The following is a 13453-nucleotide window of genomic DNA, read 5'->3' on the forward strand; positions in this document are numbered from 1 at the left end:
ATATATATAAAATCTTGTTAAAAATAATCTTCCTTACGCTTGGTCTCTAGGAGGAACAGAAAAGAAGAGGAGCACATCTTTGAATAGAATGAGTAGTAAACCCCAGTCCTCTCCAGAACTAGAAAAAGTGAAAAAGGAAGAAAAACCAGGTGGTTGTTTAATAAAGCTGAATATTTCTGTTTAGATAGGCTTACTTTCATGAGTTTCCTTGGTTCTTAAATTTTTAGGACTTTTTAATGGCTTTTTAGTTATCCAGTGGTAAAGATAAAATTGTAAATGGTAAAGGTTAAGTTTCTCCCTTTGGACAAAAAAGAAACACAGTAAGAAGGACTTTGTTAAGTGGCACTGTAAGTAGATAGCACAGTCTCTCTCTGCTTGAGATACATATTTGAAAGCTGGTAGCTTTAAACGTAAGATATAGTAAAAATGTCACTGATATGTTCACTTCTTAGTTAAATCTTTCCTTTGCTTTTTAAACTCTCTTTCATTATTCAATTTAAAAGTGATTTCTCTGTTCCTGCTGCTGGCCTAAACCTTGTGCATGCAAATGAAGAAAGAAACCTGTTCTCACTTCAGTCTCTTGTGGTCTGTGTATTCCCCACTTGGTTACAAATAACCTCTTTTCTAGGAACTCTTCCTAAAGCTGAAGACTAGCAACTTTTCTAGCATGTTTTTTCCTTTTGAGTTAACAATTCTGAAACTTTCCTTTTTAGGAGCTATTGCCAACAGTGGAAATTATCTTCTGCTTCAGAATCTTTCCTGTATGGGAGGATGATGGGTGCTGTCCATGTGAATTTGTATGTGCAAATGATGCCTGACGATAACCATTCGTTTTGACTTGGAAGTCTTCTGTTTATTATGTCAGAACAGCCTTTCCTACAATCTAGAGAACATAGCTCTGCAAGAGCTGGGTCAAAGACTTTTCATACTTTGCCTGACTTCAACATTCATCTCTGTTGTATGCGTGCCAGTCTTTGCACATTAAAATGATTAGTGTTAAGCAAGCTGAGGACAAGAAATGCAACATAAGAGATTGGAGCATTTAACCCTTATGTGCTTTTAGTTGGGATTTCCCTCTCCATGACTTCAGTATTTTTCTTCCAAAACTGTTATGATTTGCAACGATGCTCACAGTCTTCCTTTTCTTTGTACTGCTTGTCTTTTTCATTATATGGTTTCATGTTGGATCCTTTTTGATTTGTTCCCATCATTTAGCTCGTCGCTCCCAGCTCAGTCCTCTGGACAGTAGCGTAATCAGTCGCCTCCTCGCCCCCACACAGGCCTCCTTAGCTAGGAGTAAAAGTGCTGCTACATTATCGGCTGATGGACAAGATCCCTCAGGTAACAGGAGGGCAGCAAAGCCTGAAAGTTTTATGCAGTTGCTCTTCAAGCAAGAATTTACATGATAGTCACTAACTGTGCTACACTTCAGTATGAATCAGACAGTTAATATATGATTATGTATAATATTACTTATCCAGTATTGTTTTGGGTCAGTAGTAACCAATTCATATGCAGTGTTGCATGTTTACTTGACAAAACCATAGAATAATACTGGCTTTTAAACTCCAGTGCCAGTTTACTTGTTCTGCAGAGAAACAGATGCTGGTGTTCGTTTTGGATTTTGTGCTTTGTTGGTTTTTTTTTTAACTGACAGAGATCTGCATTTGGGTGTACCCTCAAATGAATCTGAGACTTACTGGTCAGAGAACAGTGCTAGGAAATGAAAGGGAAAATACCCAAACAAATATATAATTTCAAAGGAGGCTGAAAGGAATAAGTGCAAAGCCTAAATTTCTTTAGGGGGAGAAACTCTTGTAGGAACATGACAAAGGGGTTATCTTAATATTAAGTGCAGGGTGCCCTGAGCTGGCTTCCCTCAGGCTGATTGTAGAGAAGATATTGTAGAGAAACCCTGGCTGGCTCAAGCAAATTCATATTTGTCCAGACTGAGCTGATAAGCCCATGCTGTGGCCTAACTTAGTACTAGCACGGGAATCTGTATCATGGGCAAGCCCTAGCTGCTTCCCGCATGTCTTATAATTGTTACTGGTTATAAGAATGGCCCAGTAAATGCATATCTGGAACCAATGTGGAGTCCTTTCTCCTCTCTTACCTTACAACCTGCATTCCCAGTTTTGCTTGTTTCCTCTTAAGTATGTTCTTCCATCTTTTTTTTTTTTTTTTAATGCCACTTAACTTGGTCCTTGTTGGTAATGGTGACATTTCTACAGTTCTCCCCCTGTGTAATGATCAGTTTTTACTTTTTTGGTTTGTAGTCAGCAGTCATATTTTTGCACACCTATCTATGTGCCACTTTTATTTTACCATGAGTATTTCAGTTAATGTCATGTGGGGAAATACCATCTTTTTCACTGTCACTGACAGCATGTGACTTACTATTGCTGAAATAAAGGCAACTTTTACATTTTTATCAGTTTACTTATAGGTACTTGCTTCATTTCAGTAGAAACATTACCTGTGCTTTAGCACAAACTATGCACAAACAGAATGCAGTTCTCCTTGCACAAATGCTGTAAATATAAAAATAAAATGTATTTTCCATAAAGTTACAAAATTAAGTGCTGCCATCTGTCACAATTTATTCAGACTATAGAAAAATCCAATATCTAGTCTCAGAAGTAGATTTTTACATCTATGTATGCTTATCCATCTATTATTACGTTAGTGAAAAAAGTAATTAGAAGATACAATTTCTTTCTATCTTATATGTGAAGAGGATGACACTTCAGGTAGGAAAGGTATTTTAGTTTAACAGTTGACCTTTTTCTCTTGATGGGTTTCTTTTACACCACCTATTTTGCTTTGTTAATGTGGATAAAGGGCACACATAGATAGTAATAAAGGAGTCAGAGAGGGAAAGTAGAATAAAATAATGTTGCACAAGTGCTTATTTCACAAAAAAAATTTATAAAGTAATGCTCAGATTCCTAATGTAATGCTGCTTTATAACTACTCTTTAAAAAGAAGAAAGATTTCCTCCTTGAATATGGGGGAAACACACTTAAAATTTGAACCTGTCATGGAGAACTTGTAAAGAAAGATGCTAAGCCATTAAACCTGAAGTATTTGTGATTAGATGCAGCTTGACTAAAATTAAAGTAACACTGGTGTATTGGAAATTTAGATGTCATTTGGAAAAACATTTTATTTTTATCTATTCCAGACTGCTGCTTTCAAAATGGTTTTATTCTTGGTGCTGTTGCTTCCAAAGTACTAATCGTGTGGTGGTGGTGTCTGTGTCCGTGACCCATTGCAATGTGCACTGCCTGTGGTGTTTCTCTGTACGGTTTCTAACACACAACAATCTTTCTTTCTCTCCTTTCTCCCTCTTCTTTTTTTTTCCTATTCTTATGCTGTGCACTTGGTTCTCGTTTTGTCTTGTCAAATTCCTAACTTTTATAGACTCTCACCTCTGTCCTCGTTCAGCTTCAGCCAGTTCCATCAATTCCCCAGTCCCAACTCCTAAAGTGCCCGTGCGCAGTCGTAGCATCGACAGGTTGAAGTCCTCTGTATCTTCATCTGATGCAAGTTCACCAGATTCAACCCAGGTTTGTTGAAGATCCACAGGAGTTAGGTTTGTATTAATCGGGGGGGTTGGAACAGCTCGGGATAGGATCCTGTTTCAACAGTTCACTTGCTTATTGAAACGTTCAGTAGCATTTGCTTGAAAAACACAGCATTGAAATCAAATTGGGATTTTTATGGTCCTTGATCTCTCTGGTATCTTAAAGGCATGCTGTTTGCTGCTTATGGTTCCCAAAGTTTAATTTAGGTAACATACTGACTGGGTCTATATTTTGGAACATAAAGGAAATATAAATTACATCATATTCAGAAGTTGTACGTTTGTTGTGGTAGCAGCTCCTTTGTCTGTAAAGTATTCTAGAGAGTGAGCATTACTTTGTTTTTATGTATCTTAGAAGTTAGAAACAGAAAAACAGTCCCCAGGTTCCGGTTTAAGACGCCCTCCCTCGCCATCTGTGTCTGCCCGTAGAAGATCCCCTTCTCCTGCTAATTTGGTGAAGCGTCCTCCATCACCTTCTACCATTAGGTATGTGTCTAGGTTAAATACCTTCTTTTATTCAGAAGAAAATGAAGGCTGCTTCCAGCCTCAGACAACCGTGCTGTTAGCACATGGATGACCTACGCTATGCCATGTTGATACACATAAGCACTTCGCTTTTGATCCGATTTCTCTTTTCCACACTAGGGCTGCAGCCCTTACTTGAACCTTTATCTCTTTTGTGTAGACAAAATGCAACCTGGTTTTCTGTACAGTCTGTGCACTAAAACAGACAGGAAGCGTGCAAGCTTCTGAATAAGATGATCTGCCTGTATTTTCGTAGTTTCTTGGATTGGAATCACAGGGTTCATCCTTGATGTGGAGTAAATGGAGGTCTGGGCTAGCAGACCTGTTTTGATATTAGCCCACAAGTAGCAAGTCCAGGTGCCCAGGGTATTTTGGAATCATGTATTTGAGTTTTATGAGGAAGGCACCAGTAGTTTGTGTGTGGATTTATTTTTAAAAGTGAGGTACATAATGTAAACTAAACAAAGTAGACTGCTGTCCTCAGTTTTGCATGTTTGAGGGTTTTGGTGTTAGCCCTGAAAAATATTTTTTTTTATTTCAACAGACAAAAGACTCGTCCACCTTCGCCTAGTGTGTCAAAACAAAGACCACCATCTCCTACTCCAGTCTCTAAACCAGCACCCATCCAACGTCCACCTCTCACACCAGGTGTTATAAACATCACCAAAAAGAAAACTGAAGCAGAGAGCAAACCAAAGGATAAGAGCACAGAAGGAATAGGACAAGAACAAGGTGCTTCACCAGCCTTGGACAGGGATGCGGTAGCAGCTAGCACAAAGACCAAAGAAGGTGAGTATTTCTCAGTGGCTGACGCGCTCTTATTCAGGACATCTCCAGTGTGTGCTAGGACTGGTGAAATAATTCATCCGTGAGGCAGACCACTGGAGAGTAGGGCGCTGTGAAGCAGATGATGTTCATTGCTGATTATTTATACAAGAATTTTACGTTGTGTGACTTTTGGGTATGGATTTTAGTGCAGTAGTCCGTTTATTTGACTCGAAGGTTTAAGTCCAGAGCTTTCAATATTATTGTTTGTACTATAATTTTAGGAAAAGCAAAAATCCTGTTTGCCTTTTGGACTTCAGGCATGCTGGTTGAGATATCTACTAGTTTAGGTTTGCAAAGTCAATAGTTAAACTATGCAAAGGTCTTTCAGTCCAGCTGGTAGTTCTTAAAATCACTTGTGTAGGGACCTGCTTGGAGGAAGAAATCAGCTATTAGTGCATCACAGTCTGAGCACCAGCTTTCGCAAAGCTGGAAAGCTGCGTCAGTCTTGATTCCAGTGAATGTATAATCATTGCTGCCTCAGGAAAAAGCAGTCAGTTCACGGGTCACACTGAGACGTTACCTTGGTAGATTAAGGAGAGCCATATACCAGATAAGCAATTAGTCTTCCAGTCCTTTTCATCGTGCTAAGTAAGCACAGCCTCTGTCCCTCTTACTGGAAGAAAGCCATTTGCCATCTCCAGAACAGAATCTGGGAGAGCCTTCTGATGAGGTCTGGCAGGCGCTTCTCTGTGGAGAAGGACTTAGGAGAGACTTAACAGGGAAAGGAGGGATCTCTGGAGTTTAAACTGCAGCCAATGGGCAGTACTGAGGGTGAAAATCTTTCAGATGCAAGGTGAGTGGGATCATATGCTTGATGCCCGTTACTGCATGTACAGTTCCTGTTGTGCATTCCTCAGCTGGCTCAGTTGTCTGTGATTTCTGAGGCTCTTCCTGATCCTACCCAATGTTGGATGTGAAATAGTCGGCTGAAGAAGTCATTTATGGTACGGTTCTTTCGGCATATATTCCTGTAGAAGGAAATCTGGATGTTGTAGTCCAGTGTGGATGTCTCTATGAAGTTGCACGTCCATCTTCAGTGTCATGTCATTCGTCTTTGCAGTCAGAATGTGCATCCCTCGATGTGCTACATTACTGCAATAAATGCCTTGCATGCCTTAGAAGGGGCGTAATCAATTGTAATCAATGTCATCACTTGGTTGAAACCTCCATAACAACATGTCCTATTTCTGTATCTTCCAGTTGTTCTGGAACAAGAACACTTGTCCTTGTTCCTTGGATGCCCCACCTGTCTCCTCTCCACACTGACTTCTGGAACTGTATTAACCCAGTTTATCTGTTTCCATTTTAGTTTATTGCTAATGTCCAATCTAGTTGTCTTTGGAGCAGATCACAGTGGCTGCGGGTGAAGCTCCTTTTCTTTGACATGGACAAGATAAGGAAATAGTGGCCATGTTCTTCAGCCTAGAGATGGTCTTATTTATCTCTGTGAATGCTGTGGTACGCTGCAATATTGCCAAGGCAAAATCTTTGTTCTTAAAAAGTTGATTTCAGTTTTCAAGGCAACTTTGATTTTACACGTCTGTTCACCCTGTGGGTTGGGGCAGTGCTGTATTCCAGACAGCTTCTGAAGTCAAAGTGCACCAGTGAACGGCACGTGGCAAATCAGTCTCTAGGTCTTGTAGGTTCAACCTAATTTCGGCTTTGTGCACTTGCATCTTTATACCATCTCTTCTCCCTCAAACTAAACTTGATTGCCTGTTGCTGACAAACAGCAATCAAGTTTTTGTCTTGTTTTTTGTGTTTTCCTGCTAAAATATATTGTTCTGCAGTAAAACACTTTCTATTTTTCAGTGACTTGGAGCAGTTGTCATTTCTGGCAGCAGCATTTCGCAGCTTCTCTGAGAATTAAAAGGCTTGTTTCAACTTAAAGCATAAGAAGTGCTCCTTCATGAGCTCTCACCTTATGCATGATGATAGATGATGTCAACCAATTTTGATACGACTGAAATTCCAATCTGCTGCATTGTTCACTGTGCAAGTGCTTAATAGAAGATGGCCTCTGCTGTAAAAAGTGACTAGTCTAAACGGGCCAGACGCTCAAGTGGTAGAGGAGAAGAGAGGCATTTTGATTTTTTTCATGATTGTATACTGGCAACAGTGAATAAAACCTCCCGCCTTTTCTTTATAAAAAAATTGCAGAATATAGGAAAAAAAGCATTTCGTACATGCAAGTCTCAAGTAGGCGGATCCTGCTGATGGTTCTTACAACTGCAAAGGACTGATCTTTCCTGCTCAGGGAAGAGGAGGAGGAAGAGGAGAACCACTTTTGACTGAGTTCAAGTTTGGAAGTGTTGTGGCTGATTCTTGTATCACCATGACTGCATTTTTGCCTAAATCAGAAGCAGTGTGTGTCCTGGGGAGGTGCTGCTTTTTCAGCATTGGATATATCTAAGTTTTAGAAAGTTTTTCTGTGAGTGCACTCCATGTTTTTCCTGGGACTGCAAGAACAATTTCTATGCACAAAATGCTGCCATGATTCAGCTGCTATGGGTGTACTCTGTGTAATTATGCCCTACAGCTGCAGGTAGTGATTATGTGTCCATGGGGCTTAAGCAGCTTTTCAGGTATTAAAGTTCCTAATGACAGCTTTGTGTTTTGAATTAATTTGTCTTTAGGTCAGAAGCAAAATAACTGATGAAACCCTGATGTCATTGTTCATTAAAATTACCTTGGCTTGAAGGTTAATTTATAATAGTTAAGCAAACATATATGTGTTGATTTGTGAAATACTAAAAAGAAGAAAGGTCCTCACTTACATTAGGCTACTATTTGCTCTGCTGACACCAACAGCTAATTCTCTGAATATTCAGATGATCTCTAGCCACATTCAAACAGTAATATTTCTAGAGAGTGGGCATAACTGATAAAAATCAGAATTCTTTCAATATATATTGAGAGCAACTAGACAGCAAAGGTGTTTTTTCCCTAATGTTAATTCATAATTTATATAAATAATAATTTAAATATATATAAAATTGACAATATTTAATTTATAGTATCTCTGATCATAACACCAGGCAGGACGTGAAGAAACAAACTGCAAGACTCTACAAATATCCACTAACCTGGTGGCTGGAGCTGTTTCGATTGCCATGAAAATTGGGAAATTTATTTGTTGCTGAAATGTGTAGAAATATGGTATTACTGAAGTCATTAGTATGTGCCTTCAGGGCCAGATAACATGGTGATTATTTGCACCCTAAGATGCTCTATAAATATAAAGGCATGAATGTTAATGTTATGAAATAAGAGAAATAAAAAAAAATTACTGTTTCCTCGTTAGGGTCATGTGCATTCAGTTGTATCAGAAGGAAGTGAAGTGTATTTCCTAAAGCAGTATCTTTTTCAATTTTCTTTTAAATGTTTTTAAATGTTAAAGAATAAATGTGTCTTTTTAGAAATATGTTAAAGAATAAATGTGTCTTTTTAGAAATATGTTTTTAAGTACTATGGTAATTGGTGAATACCTTTAACTGTATCATCTGGAATATGGCTGGATCAGTGTAGTTTAAATGAGTTGTTACTACTTCGGTGTCAGTGAGATATCGTGATTCTGCATCTCTTTAGCACTCCCCTTTGGCTCTTGTGGGCCTTTAGATACAGGGTATACTTCCTGAGTGATGAAGCACTGATGAAAAGATAGTGGGTCAGTTGGCCTAAAGAAAAATCTCATCTCACAGTGATAATGTCTTTCTTAATTTTAGGTTACTGGGAGTTTTTAACAGCAATTTCTTTTAACCTTTGCAGAATCAGGTAGCAAAACAGTAGCAGGGACCACCACAGCTGAAGAAGCTGCTAAAATCTTGGCAGAGAAACGACGTCTAGCACGGGAGCAAAGAGAGCGTGAAGACCAAGAAAGAATTCAGAGACAGGAAGAGGAAAGGTAACAATTTGGGAGAAGGAAGGGATGCTTTCAGTGGTGGGGTGTGGTTATCGTGAAATAGTCAACTTCTGTATATTAAAATTCCCTTTGATGAACTCAGGCAGTGGTTTGATGGTACATTAGGTCTCACATTAGTGATCCTAAATCTGGATCAGAAATGTTGCAGCCAAGTAATTCAAAGTGATAAATCACTATACATTTGCTTCACTGCGTAGAAGTTGTTAAAAATAATTAACTTTGTGCTGACTAACTTTATTCCAGGTTAAGGCTCACTTGTCTGTGCCATCAGATTTGTTGTGTACGTCCACATGATTTGACAGCATACACCTCCAGAATACCTGGAAGTTGGACTATAGAAGAAATAGGCTTTTCGAAAATCCAACTAAATTTATGTTTGACAGTGACTGAAAGCTTCATTCATGTCATGGATGCAGGTGGCATTTATTAAATAGTTGTCACTTAATCCAGTTCTCAATCAAACATTCCACTATTGCAGCAACCTGCCTTGGCCTTGACTTAATCAGCAAAGAACATTTATGTACTCATAGATAGTTTCTTCCAAGTTACTCTGCTTTTTCCTTTGATGGGTCTGGATGGTGGCATTTGTAAATCCACACCAGAAATTAGCTTTAAGCAGTTATTCTGTGATTGGATAACTTTAGAATTTTCTTGCTTTCCTAGTCTGTCTTGTGCATGCACAGGTTTAAAGAAATAAATATTCAGTTGGTAATCTGTATCTTGGAAACACTAGAATCAGAGAAGAAGAAATGGCCAAGAGAGCAATTGAGGAAAAAGCACGACGGGAGGAGGAGCTCCGCAAACAGGAGGAAGAAAAGAGACTGGCTTATGAAGAACAACAACGACAAGCTGAAGAGGAGAGGATCCGCAGAGAACAGGAAGAGCAGGAAAAACTTGTAGAGCTTCAACACCAGGTCTGTTTATCTGTAGGCTCCAACTGTGTTTTTGAGGGGGTTGTCTTTGATTTTCTTTCACAGAACATTCCTGACAAATCAGGAATGAGGCAAAGCAGAGTTCATCCTATCTGAGATGGATTTGAGAATGTCTTGAAGTCCTTTCCTTGCCCTAGTCTATGTGGGAAATTTTTGTTTTGTTTTATTTTGGGTTGGTTTTTTTTTTTTCAGCATCTGATAAATTCAAGTGTGGGGCAGAAGCAGATTTTTTTTTTTTGAGCCACCTGGGATGCTATTGTGGATATGTAAAATACTTGTACTGAGCCCATTTTACCAGCTTACTGCTGTGGATTATAAGGAGGTGGTCTGTCTGGAAGGCCATCTGGCTTGCTCTGATTCCTTTAAAAGAAAGATTGGTCGTGGTTCCCAGTCTGCTTTTCCGGTTGCTAAATAGCCTTCCACAGCTAATACATGTACCTTTACAAAGGCATCCTTCTAACTGCAGGGAGCTGTTTTTCAGAAAGTGGACTTTCTTTAAATGAAATTAATTTTGAAAATTAAAGCAGTTTTACAATGAACTTCTTTGTGTTTGAAGAGCTGTATCTTACGGATAGCATTCACATGTCTGAGCGTTTCTTTTGAGGCTTGTTTATAACAATTATTCAGAGTGTTAACTATGCTTCTGTCTTCTTTCCAGTCATACTGGAAAAGATTTTCCAGTGTAGAAGGAACGGAAGATGCTCAGTACCAAGTATCTTGGTAGTAATACTTGACTGCCAAGATTTTTAAGTTAACCCTGCTGCATTTAGAATTTAATTGCTGTCTTGTTACTTTATAAATTATCCTTCCTAGACAAATCTTCAACCTGAAGTATAGTTTGAACCCTGAGCAGCTCAACAACATCCAGAACATTGGCATAATGACAATATAGCCGCAGACACAATTTTTCTTTTCAGATCAGTTTCTGAATGTCATAGTAATACATATTTCATGTCAGTAGCTGGGTAATTGGCATTTAGCTGCAATGTATGGTAATATTAAATAGTGACTGTCTAATGTTCCTGTCTGTGTTGTATCAGAATCTCTGTAACAGCTCTGCTTTTAACTCTGGGGAATGAGTTGTGCACTGGGTGCTCTCTACTTTCTTTGTTTTATTTTCAGAGAGAAGAAGCTGAAGCAAAAGCTCAAGAAGAGGCTGAAAGACAGCGACTGGAAAGAGAGAGAATTATGCAGCAAAATATGCAGGAAAGGCTTGAAAGAAAAAAGGTATGCTGTTTTGAAAGCAGAGAAGTTTCTCAGCCTAAAGTAGTGGTGGAGGTGTTAAACCGAATGGGCAAACTGTCTCGGATGTATTTAAATAGTACTGTGTTCTTTCAAAAAAGCCAACTCTGTCTTGTGAGCTTTAAAAATGGTGAAAAACGTAGTAAATGTATGAAATAAGAAAAATATATTATGATTGATTAAAATATAAAATAAAATTAAATAAAATGAAAATTTAAAGCTCTGTATGTCATTGCAAATATTTTCCCTGTTTTAACAGAGAATTGAGGAAATAATGAAAAGAACACGAAAATCGGATCAAAATGAATCCAAGGTACTTGTTTGGATCTGTGTAACAACAGAATAGGCCTTTCCCAGAGAAGGCTTTGCCTTGTATCTCCTCTTCTGTTACCCTTACACAAACTGGCTTCCACATGAAGTGCGAAGGTCTGGTGCACCAGAATAATTTTCAGTAGCTTCCCATTGCACACATTCTTCTGCTTTGCTTGTTCTGACCAGAAGTCTTTGATGCATTTTTGTTCAAGGCATATAGAAATAATGTGATCTGGTGTTATTGCTTGCAGATTGGTTAAAAAAACCCTGGTTAGTAATGGATTTTATTTTTTTTTTAACTACACATTCTGCTGGGGCTATTTTTCCACAGAAAACTTAAATTCCTGGCTTTATCTGTTTGCTTAAAGCAAATCTTGGATGCCTCTTGGATCACTACAGTAAACGGGATGTATTTTTCTTAATGTAGTGACCTAAAGTTTGTGGTAAATTATGCATATTATATTGAGGAGTAGTCTTTCTTCTCTGAACATCCAAAGACCCAAGTCTTCATATAGCTGAAAAATCAATCAGTATTTAGCACACACCTTGGAAAAATGAGGGGGAAGGAACTGCAGAATAGTTCATAGGAAGGAGATGGAAGTGGGTCCCCACATTCCTTTCCAGGCTCTGGCTCAGCAGAGCATGTGTTGCTGGGTGACCCAATTGTCTATTAGCCTCTGGACTAGTGTGGCCTTACCTGCTGGGCACAGAGTAGTCCCGCGTGGGAGCTGTGATTGAACAATTTGCAAAACGCTAGACAGTAGCAAGTTATTCTGAATAACACTCCAGCAATTCAGTTGCAGAATGAAGGGAAGTCTGTCTCCGAGGCTATCGAGGGAGAGGATATTGAAGAGGAGGAAGAGTTGGGTCTTGAGAAGACTGATCAGCCAGGTAAGGAAACTTGATGACTCAGGTCTAAGTGACAGTCAGTGTCTCAGTGAGGTTTAAGCATTGTTAAAAATGTTACTCACTTAACACTGGGATGGTGTGAGACACGATTCCAGAACGGCCAGGGAGGCTCCCTGCTTGAACAGAGTGGATCGTTGCCTGTTCCATACCGCAGGAGACAGGCATAATGATTAAATGCAAAAATTATTTGAGTGTGAAATGCAGGCAGCAGGCTTTCACTTTACAGGTGTATTTTTAAAGATGGAAAACAAATTTCATGTTGTTATAGGCAGCTTGTCTATTGAGAAATTATTCTATCAAAGCCAAGTGCCTTGAGTTTTGGCTAGGAAAGGTCATTTTGGCACTTGTATTTTATTCATTTAGAATAACAGTTCTGTTGCTGAAGCTCTCTTTCTTTCTTTTTTCCCCCCACATTCAGGAAAGCTAAATGGCATTGACTTACCCCAGGAAGTCAAGGCAGAGGGTTGTTTAGAGACTGCGCAGAGCTTGATCTCTGCAGAGTCTGAGGAACAAGATGTGTCAGCATTGAAGGCCAGTGAAGTATTTATGAATGGAGGCGATTTGAAAAGTAACGAGGGGTCTCTGCTTGTTACTGAATTAAAGGATTCCAGGTGAGTGTGTGTAGGTGGCTGCTTTACTGTCAGAGCAGTTATCCATCACAGGAGAAATCCCTCTCTGTGTTTAAATTAAATTTAGTGCTGTATGTAGCATTGCATCAAATTTTGCACCCCGCTAGCTTTGTGGTATTTCTCTGGCTTGCTCCAGGCATGTGGTGTGTGCATGCTGTCAGTTTACCGCTTCATGCAGAGGCAGTTAGTTCAGGATAATTGTTTGTTTAGATGGCACCATGTTAACAGTACTGGCTTTGCTAAGTGAGACACATAGCCAGCAACTAGTGTTACTCATAAAGAACAGCATGAGCTTGAAATCTTTTCTCTTGAAATGGCTAGTGGTTCTTTTCCTTAACAGAACATTAAACGAGGGAGGGGGACAACACTGAAAAGGAAGAATAACCTCCAGAAAGCTCTAGAACAGTTTCAGTTGCGCTGAAACACCAGATACAACACAAAAGCCTCTCTTAATGGGAATTTTTTTTTAGTATTTCAAATTTTATCTTTTTGAACATAAAGCATTTCCATCTACTACTGGAAAATCTGTCCTCTCATGCTTGTTCCATGTGCTCATCTAAATGCT

The 13453-nt window shown here is 39.0% G+C and overlaps 1 protein-coding gene across 1 annotated transcript in view; it reads left to right on the forward strand.

Annotated features, from left to right (window-relative positions):
* The window catches only part of MAP7D3 (MAP7 domain containing 3), a 45009-nt gene that overhangs the window by 29600 nt on the left and 1956 nt on the right, over positions 1-13453 (forward strand). Inside the window, exons 9-19 of the mRNA XM_075763142.1 lie at positions 51-149; positions 1216-1341; positions 3427-3572; positions 3945-4075; positions 4659-4903; positions 8711-8846; positions 9598-9778; positions 10919-11023; positions 11298-11351; positions 12148-12241; positions 12678-12870. Coding sequence (XP_075619257.1) covers positions 51-149; positions 1216-1341; positions 3427-3572; positions 3945-4075; positions 4659-4903; positions 8711-8846; positions 9598-9778; positions 10919-11023; positions 11298-11351; positions 12148-12241; positions 12678-12870 — 1510 coding nt within the window. The remainder of the gene's footprint in view (positions 1-50; positions 150-1215; positions 1342-3426; positions 3573-3944; positions 4076-4658; positions 4904-8710; positions 8847-9597; positions 9779-10918; positions 11024-11297; positions 11352-12147; positions 12242-12677; positions 12871-13453) is intronic.

Source organism: Balearica regulorum, chromosome 11, assembly GCF_011004875.1.
Source record: "Balearica regulorum gibbericeps isolate bBalReg1 chromosome 11, bBalReg1.pri, whole genome shotgun sequence".
NCBI classification, from domain to species: Eukaryota; Metazoa; Chordata; class Aves; order Gruiformes; family Gruidae; genus Balearica; species Balearica regulorum.